This window comes from Larus michahellis, chromosome 4 (genome assembly GCF_964199755.1).
Source record: "Larus michahellis chromosome 4, bLarMic1.1, whole genome shotgun sequence".
Lineage (NCBI taxonomy): Eukaryota > Metazoa > Chordata > Aves > Charadriiformes > Laridae > Larus > Larus michahellis.
In genome coordinates this window covers 2,772,339-2,795,575 of record NC_133899.1, presented here as the reverse complement: position 1 = coordinate 2,795,575, position 23,237 = coordinate 2,772,339, and the positions used below count along the sequence as shown (strand labels likewise).

At 54.7% G+C, this 23,237-nt stretch overlaps 1 protein-coding gene across 1 annotated transcript in view; it reads left to right on the top strand.

The window, feature by feature from the left end:
- Nucleotides 1–4,927: 4,927 nt before the first annotated feature.
- The window catches only part of JPH3 (junctophilin 3), a 57,796-nt gene continuing 39,486 nt past the window's right edge, over nt 4,928–23,237 (top strand). Inside the window, exons 1-2 of the mRNA XM_074582738.1 lie at nt 4,928–6,239; nt 22,316–23,093. Coding sequence (XP_074438839.1) covers nt 5,858–6,239; nt 22,316–23,093 — 1,160 coding nt within the window. The 5' untranslated portion in view covers nt 4,928–5,857. The remainder of the gene's footprint in view (nt 6,240–22,315; nt 23,094–23,237) is intronic.

The window sequence follows — 23,237 nt, the reverse complement described above, 5'->3', positions numbered from 1 at the left end:
TATTTTCTGCTTTGGGAAACGGGACCTTTTAAAGTGGCAAGTGTATATATAAATATATATATTACTGCTTTGAGCTTTACTTCATTTGCAGATAACAAATGTAATCAAGCCATGATCACTTGTGCCTCGTACAGTGAGAAATTCATCGTCACCTGCCAGGGCGAGGTCGAACGTGGAATTCCCTCATGTTGAAGGCAATATTTTTTGCATTAGGAAATTATCTTTTTTTTCCCCTAGAAATCCTAAGGAGATTTTAATACCAGTAGCTCGAGACCTCCAGCATCCATCGCTTCATCTGCAGTCCTCAGTGATCACAAGATTTTTATTAGATATTATGGACGTGGCTGCTTGAAGAAGCAGATTGTGCTGCGTCCCTGCTGCAGACTCCTCTTGCTTAATTATTTGCCAGGATATTGATCCAGAAACACTCTGGATCATCTATTTCCATGTTGCTAATGACTTGGAACCAGCCTGGAACCGCCGGTGCTCGAGAGAAGGAGGTATGTGCTCCCAAACCAGTCCCAGCGGGATGTGGAATAGGACCAGCAGATCAAGACCTCCAAGCAGGAGAGGAACTTAAAAGGAGAAGGTGTTTATAACACGGGGCTGCAATACTCCAGCCAGTGAAATCTCCTCGCCACCCTGTGGCATTAGGAGCAGGGATGTGGTGTGTATTCAGCAATTGCACCTTGTGCTGGTGGTTTTTGCCACTGCAGTTCATTCTCTTTACGTCCTTTGATTTCCCAGTTGTATTTTTTTTTGGAGCAGTGCAGCCTAGTGCCCTCGTTCCTCCTCCGTTACGTGATCAGGCTAATGTGCCCCTGGCTTGGCTGGCCAGAGTGCCCCCTGGGAGCTTTCCCCTCTGAGATGGGGGTCAGCTGAGCTCTGCAGGTCCACCACGGATAGACTCATCCTGGGAAAACACAAACCTCCCTACACCGCTTAAGCAACCTGGTATTTAATTCACGTTTAATTCCACGCCTGCATCCCCATCCCTCCCTGAGCTGCTCCATTGGGCTGTACCCAGCTCTTTGCAGGGCCAGGGGGGTTCCTGGACACAGGGGTGGGATGGGATCCACCGGAGATCTGTGCCTTTCCACCAGCGTTTTTGTCTGCAAGGGGCACCAGCTGCCTTTTTCCTTTCTTTCCTCGTGAAACAGAGGCGATTTTTTTTTAAGATCACTTTGATGCGCTTCCCCTTCAGCATCATTTGGGCATCCCCAGGAGCTGCCTGCAATTTGTGAGGTCCTGCGAAGCCCCGCTGCTCCTGCCAAAAAAATCCTCCACCCCCGTGGATGGTGGCCCACTGAGTTGAGAAGCCGTCGAATCACACCTCGCGGCTGGGCTCGGGCAGGCCAGCACGCCCTCCCTCCTCCTCCTCCTCTCCCCAGCCTCTGTTGTGCTTCGCAGGATCAAATTCCCAGAAAAAGCCGCCCGCCTTCCTGGGATGCTGGAGATGTTTTTCTGGGCAGCCGGACCTTTAGAGAGACATCCCGCTGTTCCCACGCCGAGGATGCAGTAGCAGCATGGATTCCTCCAGCTAATCCTCTCTCTCCCTTGGCTCTCTGGCAGGTTTTTTTTCTTTCTTAAGCACGGCCAAACTTCCCAGCAGGTTTTCTGCGATGGCCGGGTCTCCCCGATGTCTTGCACTTGTCTTTCTGGACCACATTGCACATGAAAACCCGCCGCCTGCCTGCATCCCCATCCCTCCCTGAGCTGCTCCGTTGGGCTGTGCCCAGCTCTTTGCGGGACCGGGCGGGTTCCCGCACACAGGGGTGGGATGGGATCCACCGGAGATCTGTGCCTTTCCACCAGTGTTTTCCACCTGAGATCTGTGCCTTTCCACCAGTTTTCCACCTGTGTCCTGCAAGGCACACCAGGAATAGGCAGGTGCTAATTTTATTCTCTGTATTTTGCATTGCTCCCACTGCCTGTTGCTATTTTGTCTTCCCCCCATCGATGCTCAGTTACTTATAGTAAGCTGATATGCTTTTTATTATATTTTTTCATCATTATTCTTTTATCCCGAATGTCATCTCACTCCCCTCATCCACACCTGCATCAGGTTATTAAAAAAACCCAACGTTACAGCCCTATCTAACGCTGTCTGTACCCTTCGGGGAAATCTCTCCAGAGTTTGCCAAATGTACCCGAGAAATCCCGCTGTGATGATTTAAGGGCAGCCCGGCTCCGGCCCCGGAATGGCAACGTCTGCAGAGCTCAACCTGCTGCTCGCCAGTGGCAAAAGCATCTTCCAGAGGGAAAAGCCCGCTGGTATTCGGGGCTGGTGTGAAATCTAATGTGGAATTTCCTCTCCCTCAGCCTCCCGCACACCAGCAGCACCAAGGAAATAGGAACTGGTTTGGAAAGGACTCCCCATTGGCAGCAAGGACTGCAGACGATCGGGGCATGAGTTTTTATTTTAAACTAAATCCTGACCTTTGGCTAAACTGTGGGAAAAATGGATTTATTTGGGGATAGGCTCGGGGACAGCAGCGTGGCTGCGTCACTGTTGCCCACCACGCCACGATCACCCTGGCGTCTGTAATCATCCATCCAGCCCCTTCATCTGGTATTCCCACAGTCTTCTTTATTTGGCTGCCAACATGGCTTTGGGCAATTTTTTGCAGCCTCCTGAAGCCCATCTTAAACCCTTTAATAACCAAGGCGGCCCTTTTCTCACCAAACCCTCCACTCCAGCCACGGGGCAGCAAGACAGGCTACGGGCACACCACAAAACCTCGCTCAGGTCAGGAACAGAAGATGTGACACGTGGCTGCATCTTCAGCGTAGAAACTGGCCCCTCGTCAGCCACAAAGATGCTGTTCCCAAAATAATACTCATTTTAAAGCCACGCACCACCCCGATAGCCCTGCACTAGCGCTTGTCGCTAGTAAAGCTCATTCTTTTCTCTGCTTCCTCAGCAGATTGTTGTTAGTGATTTCATTTTCACCAGGTCCTACTCAACACGCTATTATTTTAAATACCTATTTTATTAGGAGCATCATCCTGCGTTGGTCGGAGGTGTATGGTACCTTGGTGCATGCACGGCATTGGCCTCTGGTCTTTATACCTCACTGAACTCCACAGAAGGAATAGCTGTCCATTAATTAACGTGCCAATTAACGTGTAAAACTACTATAACGGTGTAAAGCCACTGAGAAAACAACAGAAGGGCGTTGGAATTTCTTTTTTTCTCTGCCAAAATTTTTATATGCCTTTAAGCAACTTCAGTTGTAGTGTTTTTCTTGGAAAGTTTGGGGGGTTTCCACCCAAAGTCTCTCTCCATGAAAAAAAAAAAGTGAGTCTGCAGTTGCCAAAAAATGCAGTACCTGAGGCGTGGGATTTTTAGGAAAAAAAAAAAAAACACAGCAAAAACCCCCGAAGTATAATGAGTGTGGTTCTTGCATTCACAAAGGACTCGGTGTGGTTTGAAAAGACATTTTCAACTGCAAAAAAAAATGCTTCAGTGGGAAAATTTCCACCCACTCTGGACGCACCTCTTCCTTCCAGCTCTGACAGGGAGGAAGGTTTTCTTCCCACCGAGGGTGGTGATTTGTTTCAACGGATGGACAAGAAAATGCATCAATGTAGAAAAAACAATGTGAGTGGGAAGACGCAGCCTGAAACTTCCTACTAGGTGGGCAACCGAGGCAGGTACTGAGCGTAACCATCCCTTCCAGTGGGGATGCACGTGCCTAAATCCCACGGGTTTCCATCGCCAGGGTTTATACAGCTCATTTTTCTCCTTGGAGTCCTGGCAGAGCCGGGTCTGGAATCCAAGCCGATAGTCTTGGCCCAAGATGAGCGCTCCAGTAACGCCGGCGGCGATGGCAGGATGCACATACGAGCCGGTGAGCCTGGCGGTCCTACTGGAGATTTTCCGGAAGAACTGTGTTTTCATACATTGCCCACATTTTGCTTTACAGGCACTTGTGAGCATCTTTTAAATTTTCCTTAAGTAGAGCTCCCCCTTTAATACTTGTGTATTAATACACTTGTGTATTAATACAAATATATATATATAAATGCACACAGACCCGCACAAACGCGCTGATGCCGCAAATATTTGGCATGCTTAGAAACAAGGGGGTGCGTGGCAGGACCAGGACCCCGCGTGCTCCGGAGGCAGGAAGCGAGCTGTCGCCGCTGCCTGGGGAGGATTTCACATCTTCAGCAATCCCAAGGGGAAAAAAAAAAAAACAAAACCACATATAAAAAAGAAATATCTGCGGACAGGACTGGCAAGGCCTCCTGCTGTTTTCCACCTTCCTGATGGAAAGGAAGGACCCTGCTGAGATGCTCGGGGATGAAGGGAGGGGACCGAGGTGCGCAGCATCCCAGCTGGGAGGGGGTACAGCCCGGACCGCTGCCATAAACCCGGAGCGAGCGACAGCACGGCCTTTTCATGAATAAATAATTCGTGTTGCAGTTGCGGTGTGCTGGACCCGGCATGGAGCAAAGTCTGCCCGGAGACTTGGCGTTGGCGGCGCTGAATGAGGCGTTTGGCCCTTTCCTCCCACGGTGTGTGTGTCGTCCCCCCCCCCGCCAACACCCAATCACCCACCCACCCGCAAATGGGGATCCCCCCCCGGCTCTGGCAGGGCACGGCCGCCCCCTCGTCGCATGGAAGAAGCGGCGGGAGAGCGACGGGAGCGGGGCAGGGGAGGGATGAAGGGATAAATAAAAATCGGGGAGCATCCCGGATCCGCGGCGAGGTGGTGGGGGGCTGCGGGGGGCCGCGGCCCAGCTTTGGGGGGGGTTAGGGGGGGAGGCGAAGGCGACGCAGTTCCTGTCTCTTTAAATCCACCCTGAGCCAGGAGCCGGGAGATGAGGCAGAGCAGAAAGCTCAGGATCCCTGCTCATTAATAAGCAGGATTTATCCCCGTAGGGAGCCGGCAAGGAGGGAGGGAGGGAGGGGGGGGGAGGCCCTCTGCACCCCTCCGACCCCCAGCCCCTCACCCCGGCATCCAACCTCGCTCCGAGCATCCTCCGGCCGAGATGCGGGATCCGCCGGGCGAGGCCAGCGGGTCCCCGGGGGAGTGAGGTTTGCCGGGGAGGCGGGGGGTGTGTGGGGGTTGTTGTCGGTTGTGCGGTGTGTGTGTGTGTGTGTGTGTGTGTGCGGTGTGTGCGTGATGAGGGAGGCGATGGCGGGTTTTTAGGACGCGGGGTGCGTGCGCGTTCGCCAGGGCCGGGGCGGGAGAGGCCGGGGGAGCCGAGCGGAGGCACCGCATTGCCGTCAGCCGCCCGCCCGGCCCCGCCATGCCGCCGCCGCCGCCGCTCCCCCCGGCCCCGCGCCCCAGCCCCGCCGGGCGGCCGGGCAGCCCCGGCTGGAGGTCACCGCGGGGGCTCTGAGCCGTCCTGCCCTCCCTCCCTTCGGGCTGCGGAGCGCAGGTTGGGGGTTATTTTTCCTTTTCCTTCTCTTGGCATTTGGCCTCTTTTTTTTTTTTTTTTTTTTTTTTTTTTTTTTTTTTCCCCCACCCCCGTTCCCTGCCTTGGATGGTTTTTAGGTGGAGTCGTTTGCACCAAAACCCAATAGCTGCTGCTGTTCTTGCTGCTATTTTTTTTTTTTTTTTTTTTTTTTTTAATGATACTGTTTCCACAGCAGGGGAAGAGAGAACTGATCCTGAACATACTCCCAGAGAATGAATAATCACAAGAAACTGGCTTAAGCAGCTCCCTGGATCTGGTGCATGATTTCAATTGAGTTTGATTTGATTTGATTATTTTTTATTTTTTTTCCCCAAGTCATCGTTCGCATTTTATTTTCTGCATTTCTTTTTTTTTTTTTCTTCTTCTTTTTTTTTTTTTTTTTTTTTTTTCACCTTTTGGGGGATTTGCAAACCGAATTACATGCATGTCCAGTGGGGGAAGGTTTAATTTTGACGATGGAGGGTCGTACTGTGGAGGCTGGGAGGACGGAAAGGCTCATGGCCACGGAATCTGTACCGGCCCGAAGGGTCAAGGTGAATATTCGGGCTCCTGGAGTCACGGCTTTGAGGTGCTGGGGGTCTACACTTGGCCCAGCGGCAACACTTACCAGGGCACCTGGGCGCAGGGCAAGCGCCATGGCATTGGCATGGAGAGCAAGGGGAAGTGGGTGTACAAAGGAGAGTGGACCCATGGATTTAAGGGACGGTACGGGGTCCGAGAATGCACTGGAAACGGGGCCAAGTACGAAGGCACCTGGAGCAATGGATTACAGGATGGCTACGGGACAGAGACCTACTCGGATGGAGGTAGGTGCTGCATTGATACCTTCTCGGCCGGGGGTGTGGGGCTACACGGCTCCAAACGGGGACCCTGGTTTTAGGCTGGAGTCTGGGAGTTTGCAACCTGCTGGCCTGGAGCAAGGGATGCTCACCCCCCGCAGGAGACAAGGAGCCAGCCCAGCGTGGCATCAGCCCAGCTCTTTGCCACAGGTAGCCCCATATGTTCAGCGGGTCTCTGGGCACCGGGTCCTCCCCCCGCCTCTCCTCCACCAGGCTTTTTGGGGAGGGGAGCCGGCTGCGCTGGTGGGGGGGGATGCCCGGCTCTCGCCCAGGGTGGGTCGGAGGATGGGGTGGGCCAAGCCGTCGGGAGACGACCCAAGTTGCACATGGGATTTGCAGTTCTGCACCGCTGGAACCTGTAGGATTTGCATCGAAGCAACCGGGGGCAGAGGGGAGGCGAGGGTGCGAGGGGCTGCGGGGCAGAGGGGTGCAGCTCTGGTGCCGCAAATGCTTCCAGCGAGGGGCTGGGGTCTCCGCACGCCCTGCGGCCCCCTCCAAACGCAGCCCCACGCTTAATAATATCAGGCAAAAGACTTTAATTCAGACAAGAGTCTTACATTCCTAGTTTACGGCTTAATGCTTAGCGTAGGGGCTCAGAGGGATCACCAAAGCTATTCTCTGCCGTCAACACGGCTTAACGAGATGTGGAGGGGAAACTGGGATTAAATAAAAAACAAGAAAACCCAATTGGAGCGACCAAAAAAAAATATATATAAAATTGCTGGACTAACAAGCTTTAAGGCCGAACGAGGAGAAACAGCTGGTGCTGTGCTGTAAGTGGCTGTATCATCCTCCCGCATGTTTTGTGGCTACTTCCATCTAAATTGCCACCATAATACGAGGCAGGCCTACCTGCCGCCAGCCGGGGGGGCATTCGGCAGCGCTGCCCCCGTTGTTTTCCTGGCGAACGTGTCCATCTACAGCAAGCTCATATTTATTTATTTTTTTTAAGGCGTTATGGTTTTCCAGGACTGCTATGTTAAGGGAATTGCAGCGTTGCTGAGCTCCATCGCAGCCTTCCTGAAAGGTGCTGCAAGACCTTTCTCTAGAAAACCCAGTTTGCTGCTTTGTGATGATACAGGGAGGCAAGATTAAACGTTACCTGCAGCTGCTTTTTTATGGTCTCAAAGGGAGAGGTGGAACAATCTCTTGATTATTTTTTTTTTTTTTTTTTAATGATAATTTTGTGCTGGTGGCTTTCTCCTAAAGGAAAACAGAGCTGCAACCTTTTGTTTCAGCTGCCTGGAATAATGCTGGGGTCTGAGCTGGAATCTGCCGAGTGTGTGTTTGCGAGCCACCCATAAATCCCAGCAGTCCTTTGGTTGGGAATAAAGCTCGGTCAGAGAATAACCCACCTTGAAAGCGGTCAGGAGGGGATGGGGGGGGGGTGGGTTTCTGCATCCTCCCAAGGCGAGTGCCCCTCGCCCCGCTCCCCTCCTGGCACCCAGCCGCTGCCGGGGAGGTTTGCAGGAAGGCAGACACAAGTCTCGACAAACTACAGGTCTCCGAGGGCTGGGTGTTGCAGGGCTGGCCCCGTCCCCGGGCCACGCACGTGCCCCCACCCCGGCACGCTTCCCCGTCAACCGCAGCGCGGCGGGAAACCTGGGGAGCATCTCCAAACTGGGGGGGGCAGGGGGGGGTCACCATCGGTTTCACCGTTTCTGAGAACCTACCAGAAGCAAAGAGCTTTTGCTTCCATCTTGTCAGGCCGGCTGGGCTTCTGGGTGTTGGGGGAGCCACGAGCTATGTTGCGTGTTTGTCGTTCTGGGAGGAGGTGAGAGGATCGGGAGGAGACAAGGGCAGGGTCTGTAGGGTCTGTAGCACCGCGTTCCCACCCAGGGACTCTGTCCTGGGAGGAGAGGACAGCCGTGCTGGGGAAATGCAGAGCGATGGTACCTGTGGCCAAGCCCATCCTGCTGCCGGGAGCAGGGATGGGCCACGCACTCCCCAACTGGGCTCCTCCACACCAGTTTTCCCCCCATTTCGGTTGGGCAATCACCGCGGAGCGACTCAACCCAGCCGAAATTGCACTTCGACCAACTCGGTTGCAAGTACCCAGAGGCCACGGCCCTTTCCCGGTTGCCTGTCTCCATTCTGGGTGGAGAACGCCAAAGTCGGGCATCTCCAGCCTTGTGGACACCAAACCTTGATGAACTTTGTGTGCTTGGGTACAAGAAGGTGGCGTGTGCTGGAACTCTGCTGGAAGGGTGGCTGCGTAGCTATGGCACAGGGGAGGCAACTGTTGGGAAGGATGTTTCTCATTAATCTATTCAAGTTATTACCTTCATCAAACTGAAGTATCCTAGAATCCTCGCCCCAGCATCTGTCACTTGCCACCCACAGATAAATATTCATCCCTTGCATGTTTTTTTTTTAGCACATCAACCAGGGCTAGGGGATGGGTCCCTAAATGCGCAGCGAGGCTCAGGAAGCGAGATGCCCCAGAATTCATGGGTTTTCACTCCAATTTTACCATTTCCTTGCACAACAGTGGGTGAGGGCAAATCTCGACGCTCCGCCAAGCGTCGCCAGCGCTATCTTGGGGAGCGATGTTTTGCGTGACTGATGCGCACGTGTCGATGCGTTGGGCTTGGAGGTGGGGTATAGCATGCGGTGGCCTGAGACACGTTGCCACCCCCACCCCCCTCCCGCCGCCGCCCTGGGTACTGTCCCCGTCCCCCCCCCGCCCTCCCACGCTGGGTGCTCACGCCTGCCACGCGCGCACGCATCCCCCACGCGCAGCTTGCAGATCTCGCACCTCCCACGCCGACACGCTCATCGCCATGCACACACGCCTCTCCTCCCCACGCCGAGACGCCGCTTCGCCCCTCCGCTCGCATACCCACACGCACGTGGTCGGCCCCCAGCGCTCTCCGGCCCATGCATGCGCCGGATGGATGCAAACCGCGGTGCGGATACGTGTCCATCAGTGCAAACTTATAGCACAGAGCCCACGTAAGGAAATAGAATCTCACTGTTCCTCTCGGAGCCCACGCTTTGCCAAATTGCCCTGGCACCACAGCGTGCCCGACCCATGGTCCGGCACGTGCAGGACATGTGCGCACACACTCGGACCCCCCCCCCCAACAACGATACTGCTGGCACGTCCTTGTCCTTCTGCCAAAAATCCCTGCCACCTCCTGCCCCCATCCAGAAGCGCTCTGATATTACATAAAGCAGGCTGCTGAGGTTCGCTTCAGTTGGGTGCTGGAGTTGCACCACGCGTTTGCTGGGCCTGATTTCAGCCCAGGTCCACAGCGGGAGTGGGATTGCTCCCATTTTTCAGGAAAAAGGGGCTGCATCCACCTGGATCAGCTGGGGACGCAACCGTTGCCCTTGCTGGTGCTGGTGGAACCTCTCTGGAGCAGAGGGTTGGAGACCTCCCGTTGGAGACCTTCTTCCGAGATGGTCTGGAGATCGGGAGACATCTCATCTGGTTCCTGCCTTTCTGTAACTCCTCGGACACTTTGGAAATAGTCAGTGATTTTTCCCTGGGGACAGTTCAGGTTGGAACTGCAGGCTTGCCGTGGAAGTCCTAGGGCTGTGCATTGGGTTGGGGGTTTAGCTGCTGAAACCGTGGTTGTGGGGGTGGATGAGATGGGGTGGATGAAGGAAGCCCCAAATCTGCTTTTGCCTTTTCCGTCCCTGCCAACGCTGTTTTTCTCCTCCCTCCACCTCTCCCCAGCTGAGCACTGGGGATGCGAGACCGGACAGGGGCTCGGGGAGGAGACCAGCCCCTTCTCTCGCGTCCCCGCTGCCCGGCCAGCCCTCGGGGAACGGCTCGCAGCGGTTCCCTGGACCGGAGGCGTCTGTGGTGGCTCAGGGCCATGCCGGCTCCCTCCTGCCGCCACCCCCTCGCCCCATCCCCGGCGCCCACGCGCTCCATGCAGCCTTGTTTCTCGGGAGGGCTACCCCAAAACGGCCGGGCGGTCGCATCGCGGCGTTCATCTTGTGTAATCCTCCGTGCCCACTCACCTAAATGAATCATCCCTTTGATAGGTGAGTGAAATATAATTAGTGTTTTCATTGTTAGCACCGTGTGAGTAGGCAAGTGGGTTTTCTTGGCCCGGGCTGGGAAATTTTCATGCTTTGCCAGCGATGGGGAGAGGGAAGCGGTGCGGTGGGAGCTGCCGGCGTGGGCTCTCCCGCAGCCTGTCCTGCCCGGGAAGGAGCCGCGACAGCTCCGTGCCCCACTTTCCCCACCTCTGCGGTGGCACCGGTGACACCTCCAGCCGCTCTCTTAGCAGGTGCACCAGCAGCCACCAAGCAAATGGCCGTGAAGTGGTTGAGGAGACGAAAACCATGAAACGTTTTGCCAAAGCAGGCCCCGTGCCAGCGTAAAGGGTTGCGCTCTGGGGGGATGGATCGGGGATGCCGCAGGGGAACCTGCCTGTCCGGGAAGGGGCTGCAGCCCCCGTGCCTGAGCCGAGAGGTGGTTTTGGATGAGCCACCACCCGCCGGGGCCACTAAAGGCAGCGGCATCACCGAGGGCTGCCTCCTGCCTCCCTCCGTACCGGGGTTTTTCACGGGTTCCTCTACAGCTGCAGGGAACCAACTAGCGAGGGCAAATTTCCATGCGATCTATTCATAGCGCAGATGTCAGAATTACCTTAAAAGTATCAGCTCCCGTCTTATTTTGCTGCCGGGAAGGAATTGTTGATGCACTTTAAATAGTGGGTGGAAACAAGCAAATACAAACGCGCCCTGATCCCCGATCCTCCCGGTTCCTGCAGAATCCAGGCACAGCCCTTGCTGGTCCTAACAACCCCCCTAAGAACCTGCTAATTAAAAAAACAAAGCTATGAGCTTTGTTTATGAAGCACCTTGCTGTCTAGATTTGGTGCGGAAGGTGCTTTCAGTGCGACGGCGGTTATTAGGAGAGCAATAACTGAAACATCATCGGACCCACCGAACATAGGAAAATGAATCGAAATACTATGCGAAGATTCTGACCAGCTTCATTAAAAATAAATGATATGAACTCATGGTAATTACTTATCTCACTGGAACATGCTGCTTAGTTTCAGGTACAGCTCAGGACAGAGGAAGAAGGATTTTAACCCCGGGGAAAAGTACGGGAGATAGAAATTGCCAGGCAGGCGTAGACCCCAGCTCCATCTTCTCGAGCATTTTGGCCAGTGCTGATGCCCCAGGGGGTGGCGTAGGACCCCAACCTTGGGGCAACCTGACCCCCTTACACACCGCTCCCTGCCCCAGAAGAGAGGGCGACTTAAGTCCAGAAGCAGAATTTTAATATCCTTCCAGTGGGGACGCTGGGCTGGGTTACCCCGGGGTTTCTCACGGCTTTTAATGCAAAATCTCAGGGTGTTTGCATGTGATTTGGTATCCCATGGAGCTCCTCGTGGTTGGGTGACATCTGCTCCTGTAGCTGAACGGTTTTTTTCCCTTGAAGCTCCAGCTTGTGGAATCATGTGATTTTGCAAGATTTTCAGCTTAATTTTTTGGAAGCAAGGTTTCCACCCAGACTATTGCAGAAAAGTCATTCTTAGAGGCTCGGAAACCAGCAGACGAGAGCTAAAAATGCCTTCTGTTTAAAAATGCCTTGATTTTAAAATGAACCTGATTAATTTTGAATGCTTTGAGTCAGGTAACGCTGATGTAGATGAATGATCTGTATTAATGTAGGCACGACTTGAAGATACAGAAGCCGGGCAGGGTGGGGATGGGGATGGGGATGGCGATGGCCTTATGGGGGGCAACACTGCGGTTTAACATCCGTCTTGTGAGATTTGGCAGTTTTTTGCCTGTTTTGGCTCCGGCTGTGGCATTGACTGAAATCCTGACCAAGAAAGGATTAATTTTTTTGCAAGAGTTTGCAGGAGTTAACAGGAGACTCTTGACGCTAGTTTGCCCCTGCAATAAGCTGTTTAGCTTATAATTAACGTATTTGATTGTTAACATAAAAAGGGGAGCTCAGAGAAAAAAATAACACTCGAGTGGCAAGTGTTTCTATTTTGGGGTTTGATACCGGCTTTTCACAGGCAGAATCTGGCCTTTGAATCAAAAATCCTTAAAAATTGCAACTGATGCATGAGCATTCCCTTAGAACAGTCACTCCCAAAATTATTCCCTGAAGAGGTTCCGCTTACTCTTAGCATACAGCAGAGCATCATGAATTTTCATGAATGAGTGAACAGCCGGAGCAAGATCCCCAAGTTTGCAGATATTCGCACCAAGATGATCACTCGAATGATATGATTTCCTGCTCAGGGCATCACTTCGGGTCTGCCAGGTGTTTCCCTGGACTGAACAAGGGATTGATCATTTATTTCACAGGAAATAAATAAACCCTGCTCTCACCTCGTCCCGTCCCGTGCCCTCCCCACTCCTGGTGCAGCCTCGTATCCCCAATCCATGGGGAGCTCGGCCTCATCCCATGCGTTTGAGCATCTCCCACACCTCGCAAGGGAGGCAGCCCTCCGAAACCCGGCGCCGTTTGGGAGCGACAGAGGATCAGCCCTCGCTCCCTGGAGCTCTGCTGAGAAATGGGGTGAGATCACAGAGTTTGCGATGGGGATTAGAGCGCTGGAGGATTAACGGACTAAGCATTAGCCCGATTTCACTCTGCTTTGTAAGAGGAGCACATTAGCCGTAATAAAGGTGCTGAGCGATATGTTAATGTGTTTCGCATCCCTTGTGCTAAAGCTTCATCCCAGTTTTGGGCCCAGTTGGTGGCCAAATCCGCAGGGATTCAGCTGCCCTGGGCAAAACTATGGGCCCTGTTTCACCAGGGGATGACGCTCCCGTGACTTTCCCTGGCGCTTCCCATTCCCAGGAAAACTAGAAATTTCTTTCTTTGGTTCTTTCCTTCTGAAAAGCTGTATTTCCCCTGACTCCAGGACCTGGCACTTTGAGACAAATCGCCACCGGCCTGAGATGCATTATGAGCCCCATCAGAATTAGCGATGCCGAGATTCGATTGTCATTATAATGGTTTGAAGCATTTCTCCAATTGCTGGCTGGAAAAGGCAATTATTAACGAATGCACAGAGGCCCTGGGAAGCAGGAGATACAGAAACGATGGGAGGAGGGAGGGGATGCTCAGGACTCAGGACGGACTTGGGTTTTCCTGCACAGGGTGGAGAGCAAATTGAGTTTTTCCCCCTCAAAGCAAATAGCCCAAATGCCTCAGAAGCCATTGTAGGGCGAGACTGAACGTAGCCATGGGTCTGGGGAGGGGGGGTGCTCCTCTCGCAGATCTTATCTGAGCTGAATTCCCATGTGTGATTTTTCTGGAGTGGCTTCTTCTTAATGTTATAAGGGCGCGTATGCACCACTGGCCCGTGGCTGCAGAAAATGGCTTAGTTCTTGCAGCCGGGGTTGTCTTCAGAGGCAGGGCATCAGCCTGGGGGCTTTGCCCCATTCCCTGCCCTGCCGTAGGTTTGCTGTAGGCTGTGCAAAGCCCCTTCGTGCCCGCAGGAGGAGGAGGCGCGCAAGTATCAGCGGTCTTTGCAATACCTTGATGCCCATTCATGTTTGCCAGTGAGGGAAGTGGCTTTATTCTGCCCATCTCCTGATTGCGGAGCATCTTCGGGGCAGGCATCCCGGCAGTGAGAGTGGAAAGGATTCCGCGTGTTTTGGATGGGGCTCCTATCCCCCCGATGAGCGTTCTCACCACGCGTGAACCTGCCCGTCAGATGGCTTTCCCTATGGAGAACGGTTGAGCAATCCCTGTTCTGTGGTATTTCGGCCCGAGTTACTTTATGTTGTTATTTGCATCCAGAGGAGGCGGCAGATTCCCTGGCTGTGGCGTGAGGCTGTATAAATCTGTGTTCTCTCTCCAGCCCCCGGCTCTTGCTCCTGCAGAGGTGCCCCTGCACCCATCTCTACCTGCTCGCGGGGCGATCTCCCACCGTACATCACCTAAACCCAGCGACTCCACTGCCGTGTTTCCTTAGGTGCAGGGTCCCTGCCGTTTAGCTTTTAAAAGCGCCAGCTAACCGTGCTGATAGGAGCTGCCGACTTGTAAGGATTTATGATTTGTTGAGCCCCAGCAGCAGACTTAATGCTACCCAGGGCCCCGGCAGTAGCCAAGCAGCCCAGGACACCTCTGCTCTAGTCTTTTCTTCTCCTCCCTTTCTGCTCTGCTCTTCTCCCTTCTCCTTCCCTTCTTCCCCTTCTCTCCTCCGCGGATGCCGAGGCCTCACTGTGCCCATCGTGGATGTATGTACCCAGCCTCGCATTAAGCAATATGACTAACATCCATCACGTGTTCCTGCCTGCAGATTATATTTGCATACTCAAAAATCCATACTTTATTTCTTCCCCTGTGTAAGCAGTTACCAGAGCATATTTTTGGCAAATTAGCAGCCACAGCAGAAGCATCTGACTGTGTTTTTAGCATGGCTTGGCGATAGTCAGAGGCATGGAGATCCTTGGCAGGGGTGGAGGGGAGGTAATTTGCTGCTGATGCTGTATCCATGAAGCATTGCACGCATGCACCATCACTCGTTGCCACCTTTCGCGGCAGGCAATGCAGGTGGCAAGTCCTAGCCCTCCATATCATGCCAGTGTGGGATTTAGATGAGCATCTGGGGGACGATGGCAGGGCATGGAAGCCACCCAGCGCAATGCCTTGTCCTGCTGCCAGGAGGGATAGTGCAGGAAGGGCAGCTCTTGGGATGTCTCGGCCGCAAACATGCACCCATGTGCGTGCTCGGGAGGACCCGTACATGCAGGCACCGTGTTTGGGGGGCACATTTTTACCAGCAAGGCCCCCAAACTGCTGGACATCAGCTGGGGTGGTCAGCAAGGTTGTCCCCATCGCCACATCATCAGGACTGAGGCTGAATTAGCATCGCAGAATCACAGAATCTTCATGGTTGGAAAGGACCCCTAAGATCATCGAGTCCAACCAAACAACCTACAATCTCTGCCACTAGAGCATCCTCCAGTCCTCTCTTCTCTCTCACACATCTTCTCCTTGGGGTAGATGTTGCTGAGATGCTGCACCTGATTTTTGCATGAATCCTCTCTGGGCCTTTCTGATATCCAATAGCTGGAAAGCAATATCTGTAAAACTTGCTCCTTCTGTCGTAATTCAAAAGACCGGCCTAATTATTGCCATTGGACGTCCTTAGTTAATATGCTCAGAGATAAGAGGGGAGGTGAGCATACCAGGAAGGATCCTTCGCAAGACAAACCAGCAATTTGCGAGGTCTAATGACTTCTGCTCAGGTTTTGAAAAGTGGAGGGGCGATTCGGGCAACTCAGACCTCCTTCCCAAATTTCCCTGAGCGGCGAAGGTGAGCTGGGAGGTTTGGATCACTGCCGCTGCCGAACACAGTCACCGTAACAGGCGGATCTGGCTGTGCTTCAAGAATGGGACAGCGGCTACAGAGAAACCTGCCCTTTGAAGCCTGCTGCTCCCATGTTCCGTGAAAGCCTGGGTAGCTGCACCCGTGTTGCTGATTATTTTAGCTAACCTGGAAATACCTTGCGTTGACCCATGACGGTGGGTTAGTTGTATTTTATTTTTTTTTAAACTCAGCGTTAGTGATGGGTAGGGAATATTTTTCTAAGCATTTGACTTGTTCCGAGGTCATGTTGTCGTGATAATAGGTACGTGTCCACGGGCCTCAAAGTGCTTTACAACATCCCGCGTAACTGCTGTAATTTCTCGGCGTGGAGAAGCCGAGGCGGAGCGAGGCAGGGCAGGGCTGTGCAAACCTCCCCGTGTGCTTTACCCCGAGCGCTTGCCAAGGGCTTCGTCCTGCAGGACACCCAACCGGCCGTCTCCGTGCGGGAAAAGCCTGCGAGCAGCCTTCGGTCCGTAAAGCCTGTGCTTAATGGTGTTCCTGGACTGGAGCCAGAGGGCTCAGCAGCCCGCAAAATGCCAGACCCTTGGGTATGGGGGGAGGGAGGAAAGAAAATGCGGCCATTCCGACCCAAAAAATCCTGACTTCTGTCTCTTTGCAATGCCGTGGTGAAGATGGACCAGGTTTATATCCAAGTGAATGATCCCACCTTGGGTCAAGGGAGGCCCCAGGTACGTTGCTGGGCTGTGAGCAGCCCATCATCCTCCCTTGGGGCTTCCCCCTCTATCATTCAAAAATCCGCCTATTGCTCTGGCGTGGCCTAAGGTGCTGCTTATTTGTCTGAAAGCCAGGCTCCCCCGGGCATCGTTGTTGGTCTTCAGCATCTCTCCTTAAGCAGGAGAGGACTGCGGGTGACGGGCAGCCCCTCAGCTCGGGGCAGCAAGCGGCAAAGCCGGGGGCTTTCCATCCTCCAGCATTTTTCACCTTCACCTGCAGAGAGTAACGCTGTAGGCCACCTCCGTCTGGGCCGGAAAGGACATTTTCTAGATGCTTCAGGTCCCCTTTCCCTCTCCATCACTCTCTTATGTGCAAAAGCCACCTGTTACAGGGACAAGAGGCATCAATGAAGTGACTCTTCTTCTTGCCCGAGGTTTCAGCCCAGTGTGCTGCCTGTGGGAAGAGCAAGCCATGAGTTGGTTGCCTCTTCCCACCCATGGAGAAGACCTGGTCTGCAAGAACGAGCAGCTCCCTCAGTGGTCCTGGGCCCACCAGCACCTATGCAAGCCCTGCCAAAGCAGCTGTATCCCAGGGAGATGAGCTGGAGCTGGAGATGGGTCTCCTCCTTCCCTGCTTCCCAGGAAAATCCTCAAAAACTCCGTGGCAAAGCCAAGGAAATGAATGGAAATTTGTCGGTCTTCCTGGTGTCTGTAATGCCCCAGATCCTCCTGGAGCACTTTGCAAATGGGAGTTAATTAGTCTTCCCAATTCCCAGCTGAATTGCTGGAGTGCCTCTGCATTATCCCTGTTCCCAGCAGGGACCACGGAGGTTGCACCCAGCCATCTCGCCACCAGCTTTGCGCGGGGTCCCACTCGCTTCACCGTTTCTGCAAGGTGCAAACCAGGGCAAACCCTGTTTTCGGGGATTTTGGCATTATGGGGACAACAGGAGCAGCCCTGCAGACTCCCTGCTCTCTTCCCAGAATGAATTTTAGCCTCCTGAGCCAAATGCTGAGAAAGCGCTGAATAACTGCAACAAATTAGATTACTTTTTGGTACCTGTCATTTCTCAAAACATATGATCTCCTGCTGGAGCATCAGGAGCGATGCTTTGGAGGCCAGTGACTTCCCGCTTTCTGCTTTCAGCCTGGCTGGCTCCAGCCAAGGATGGGGCTCCGCACGGTCCTCAAGGCAATGGAAATTCCTGCAGGAGTTTTAAATGCCATTTGGAAACAACCCAACCTTGCTCCAAGGGGAACCAGCCAAAAAACCCCAAACCCCAGGCTTAAAAACGCAGACGTGGCCAACAGCCACGTTGCCCTTTTTCTTCCTTCCATGGTTCCATCCCATCCCGACTTTCCTTGTCTTTCTTGCAAGCCCATTCCCTTTCTCACGCTCCATCTGCTCTTTCCGAAAGAGGAATATTCTCGCTGATCCATCTTTCAGGAGGACTTCAGTTATTTTCTCCCAGCCTCAGGTTATGGCCTCTCCTTATCTCTGCTCCATACGTGTGCACACACATGGCCACATCCCCACCCTTCTTGGCATCACCTTTATCTTGGCCAAATCCTGCTGGAGCGATTACACCAATTACACCAATCGCTGGAGCGATTACACCAGAGTCAAGAAATCTGCCGTGGGGTAAAACCGTGACGAGCGAGAGGACAACCGGCTTATTCCCTCGGGCCGTGACTTCGCTGCTGTTACACCGAATGGCAAAATTCCCGTTCCCGGGGCAGGATGAGGCCTTCTTTTCAGCAGGGTGGTAGTGGTGGCTGAGATTTCTCGGCTTGGCTGTCCAGGGCTCTCCTATGGTGCATCTTCTCTCGTCCGCGGTTTCCACCCAGCCCTGGCCCTGGCTGCACAGCTGGGCTGCCCGCAGCTGCCGGCACGATGCTGCCCCTGAGCACGGAATGGGTGGTGCATTTTCCCCGATGCAATCACTCCATTAATCTTCTCATGCAATTAATGCTTCAGGAAGCGTTTTGCAAATATTGATAGTAAGGAAAGAGCTACAGCGCAGAAATGGCCGCCGCCTCGGTTGTATTACCGTAGTAAGTCACAAATTACCTGGCTCAGGAAGATTTTCTTTCTGCATCCAAGACTTTCTTGGCTGCTCTCTGTCCTTCTTGCCCAGTGCAAAAGGGTCACACAGAACGGGGGGTGGATATTTGTGGCATCTTGGAGGCATCCATAAGACTGACCTGCATGGCTGGGGGGAAGTGTGCATGGCACATTTTCCTCCCCAGCAATTCTCCATCACAGTGGCTTTGCCTCTTTGCCATAGAGCCCCGGCTTGGGCAATGCACTCAGCGTGTGGCCAGGATTGCAGCAGCGTCGGCTTGTTCCCCGCTTCCCATCCCAACGGAGGCATGTTCCCTTCTTGCGCACAGTTAAGGAGGGTGTCTGCTCTCCTGCCCAGACCCTGGGAGGTGCTCAGCTCTCTATATTTGCGCTGAAGTCCTTGAGAACCTCTGTTAACCACCTCAGCAGATCAGTCTGGGGACCTTTTGCATCAGAGGTGCTCATCCTGTTACACCCAGCCCCATCCCACGTCCCCGCTGCACGGGATTCCCGTTACACACTCCCTTTTCAGCTCCCTGGCTTGGAAACAGCTATAGCTGGTCCATCCTGGCACGTGAAGTAGAAATCCATAAAATCCTGTTTCCTCTGCAGGGAGAAAGAGTCTCCCGGCTCCTTGAGAGATTAAGCTTTGTGCATCTATCTGCAAATGTTAGGGGGCAGAGGTTAAACTGAGCAGTGCGAGGGGAGGAGGTGACAGTGCTTAGCAATGCAGATGGGATGGCTCTGGGACCTTCCAGTATTCATGGGCAAATCCTGCGATATTTAGGGGTTTAAAACATAATGAAGTCAAAACAGTGCTGTTTGGGTGAGGAAGAACGGATGAAATCGCCTCCTTGGAAGGAAGCGCTTTGATCTGCTGGTGGCTGTGAAGGTGGCCAGATGTCTTGGTGGCCATCAGGGGGGTGACTGTGCCCTCCTAGGCAATCCCCAGAAGCAATCCATGCTGCGTCCTCCAGCAGGGAAGCAATCAGGAGAGCAACGGCACCCATGCAAGCAATACCTGGGGTTTGGGTTTTGCTCTCTGCTGGGAGTTGCTCCGTGATGCTGGGGAGGGAGAAGCAGGACGGGCCAGCCGGAGGGGATGGCTCCTCAAATCCTTCCATCCTCTGCTTAGACGGATCGGCCTTGCCAAGGAGATGCAGCTAGGAGTAGGTTTTAAGGCCGTGCAAAGATGACGGCTTCCCGGGCACCTCTGCCTTGCTGGGGATACGCACAGGCGCTCGCTGCAGCCGGAACCTGCTGTGACCAATTTGCCGCCCCTGCTCTGGCTGAGACGCGCTGTCACGCCTCCTCCGGCAGCGCTTTGTTCTGCTCTTTGCCGCTGCCTCTGGTTTTCAGCGAAGGGCCGTGCTTGCTTTACAGTGCTTCGGTTCAGTCCCTCAGGGTTTTTTTCAGCTGCAGATTTGCTGGCAGACGGGGAGGTCAAGGGACCTGCCTGGGGCCAGGGACTGAGTCAAGGGACGCAGCTGAGGGAAAGGGAGCCCGGGACTTGGGCAGGGCAGGCTCTGGTGGATCTCATGCAGGACCTTTTCTCCCCATCCCCTTGCCCACACCAGCATCTTTCCCCTGAAACCTCTTGAATCCATTTCTAGAGGAAACAGGAGGCTGAGCATGGGATGAGGACATCCCAAGCCGTCTTGGGGGCTCCCTTTGCTGGGGTGCTCGGGGCGTTGGAGGAAATATCTCTCACCCGGCTGCTGCCCATCACTCCCAGTAGGCTGTCCTGCCAAGATGCTCTGGGAAGCAGCCAGAAAGGGGAGCGAGATGGTGCCAGGTCTGCAGTGGAAGGACGGATGTCCTGGGGGGCTCTCCCCTGCCACAGGCGCCGTTCCAGGATGCCACTGGGCAAGGGGAGAGCCGTGGGTGCACGGCATTGCCTGTTCTTGGGGACACCAAAGTGGCCTGTAGCGGAGCAAGCCGGGCTCACTGCTCACACCCAACCACAGGACGTGTCTGATGTCTCCTCCAAGCTGTTTGCCAGCCGTATTGCTGGTTGTCCCCCGTCCTTCTCCCCACCGGCACTGCCACCACCTCCTTGCACTGCCCTGACGGTGCCTGATGTAATCCCAGTGCTCTTCCTCCCTCACCAGTGCTAATCCTATAAACCCTCAGAAAATCCTGCCCTCCTGGCCCTACCTCTCCATGTCCTTCTCCGAGGCAGTCTTTGTGGGGTCCTCCAGCTTGGCGCTGGCATTTTTTTGGGGTGCACAAGGCTGTCACCCAGATAACGTAGCGTCTTGCGGGGTCGCTTGCATCGGAGCACTGGGAAGGACGCGTGAGCCCCAGGGGATGTGTGCAAAGCGCTGGTGGCTATTAGATAAGACGCCTGATGCACCCCAAAATGCACCCCAAAATGTGTCCAGGGGCTGTTTTCATGCTCTCAGGAAGCCGTTCCCGTGCTCAGCGTGAGCTGCTCCAGCACGTGCCCATTTCCAGAGCTGAGCCCCGGGGACCAGGCGGTGGAAACCCCTAAGGGAGTGCTGGGGGTAGGATCGGGATGAGGAATGAAATGGAGCAAAAGGATGCGTCGCTGTCGGGTTGGGATGGCTCCTTGCAGCGAGAGTAGGGTTTATCCGGGCTGGGGATGGGGGTGGCCAGCACAGCCCGTTTTAATAATCCTTTCCGCTGGGCTGTTGGAAAACGTTGAGAGGGAAAGTGCTGCAGTGAGGCGGATAGGTCTCAGGGAAAAATATTTTTGCAGCCAAAAGAGCCGGCTCAGGTGGACCCGACGGGTTGCTCACGTCTACGAATCGTGACCTGATTGCTAAGGGCAAAGAGCATCTTTGGGGATGGAAAACCTCTATCAGGCGGAGCCGGTGGTAATCAGCGGGGCCGTTTCGGTTTGATTCCCACAGGGTTCGCTATTTCAGCCAGTCTATTTTAGGACTCGCGTGGTGTGCGGGAGCGGGGCTGGTGCGAAGGGAGGCCCCGATGCTGTGAGGTGCTGCCCGCGCCCGTCCCGCTCTTTTGCATCGCCGGCCGGGGACGGGATGCAGCAGGGCAGCCCCGCGCTGGGACCGGCCGCAGCATCCCAGCAGCACCGGTGCCAGGCCGGGGTGGCACTGTGCCGTCCTCGGGCTCATCAATCCACCCGTGAGGGCTTAGGCGGGCAGTGAATCGCTGCGTCTCCAGCTAGTCCAGAAAAGATTAAGCCGACCTAAGAATAAAAACAAGCCCCACAGTTCAACCGGCTGGGATAAAATGAGAAAGCGTGCCAATCGCCGAGCTCTGGGAGGGGAAGGGATTATAAACCCCGGGCAGATTACTGCCGCCCATTTCGGTGCACAGGGCAAGCGTTATGCTCCTGTTGGGCTTCCCGGGCTGGATGGGTTTCTTGTGCCTGCATTCCCAGCGCTGCGGTGAGGTCCCGTGTGCGTTTCATCCCGCTAACCACCAGTTAAGCAGCTCCAGGAAGTGCCCACGCAAATGTAGGAGTTCAAACAGGGGCACGTTTCCGAGGAGAAGAACCAAATGCATCTCTCCCCGTGAGGCCTTTATTTCTATAGAGCCGCTCCCTTCCGCTACGTGCCGGATGAAAGGCGCAATGTATATAAATAAATGCATTGTAATATACCATCCGCTTTGATCACTGCCGGCAGCACGGGCGGGATCGGAGCCTGCTCCCGGATAACAGTTCCCCAACCCCGTCTCCCCGCTCCCTTCCCTTTCAAATGAGGGGTTGCTCTAAGGAGCAGTTCCTCGAAGCATCGCTCCCTGCGCACTGGTGCCGGGGCTGGTTTCTAATTCTTCTGCTGGAGTGCATGCCTGCCATCCCACCGAGATGTTATTTTTTTCCTCCCACAATGCGACATTACAATCCTTGTCATGGAGATAGGACTGGGATCCAGAGCTGCACTTTGCTGCTCCCGCTAACGAGGGGCTCGCGGAGGGGTTTGGTGCTGTCAGCGGTCCTCAGGATGCCATGCCATGAAACCCCTCTTTGCTTTTGTCTCCTCTTCCCAGGGACATACCAGGGCCAGTGGGTCGGAGGGATGCGCCAGGGTTACGGCGTCCGGCAGAGCGTTCCCTACGGCATGGCTGCGGTTATCAGGTCACCCCTGAGGACATCCATCAACTCCCTGCGCAGCGAGCACACCAACGGCACGGCGCTGCACCCCGACTCCTCGCCGGCGGTGGCCGGCAGCCCTGCCGTCTCCCGGGGCGGCTTCGTCCTCATGGCCCACAGCGATGCCGAGATCCTCAAGAGCAAGAAGAAGGGCATCTTCCGGCGGTCGCTGCTGAGCGGGCTCAAGCTCCGTAAGTCCGAGTCCAAGAGCTCCTTGGCCAGCCAGCGGAGCAAGCAGAGCTCTTTCCGGAGCGAAGCCGGGATGAGCACGGTCAGCTCCACCGCCAGCGACATCAACTCCACCATCAGCCTGGGCGAGGGCGAAGCCGAGCTCTCCGTCATCGAAGACGACATCGATGCCACCACCACCGAGATCTACGTCGGGGAGTGGAAGAACGACAAGCGGTCGGGCTTCGGGGTGAGCCAGCGCTCGGATGGGCTGAAGTACGAGGGAGAATGGGCCAACAACAAGCGCCACGGCTATGGCTGCATGACCTTCCCCGATGGCACCAAGGAGGAGGGCAAGTACAAGCAGAACGTCCTGGTCAGCGGCAAGAGGAAGAACCTCATCCCACTGCGGGCCAGCAAGATCCGCGAGAAGGTGGATCGGGCCGTCGAGGCGGCCGAGCGGGCGGCCACCATCGCCAAGCAGAAAGCGGAGATCGCAGCATCCAGGTAAGGTGGTCCCCATCCCGACGCGGCGTCTCGGCTGGGGTCCTCCCCCAATGGCAGCAGTTTGATGGGAGAAGTGGGATGAGACTTCTTCCAGCAGGAGGTGCTCGGAGGGGTATTTTAGGGAAGCTGCTGGAGGCAGACAAG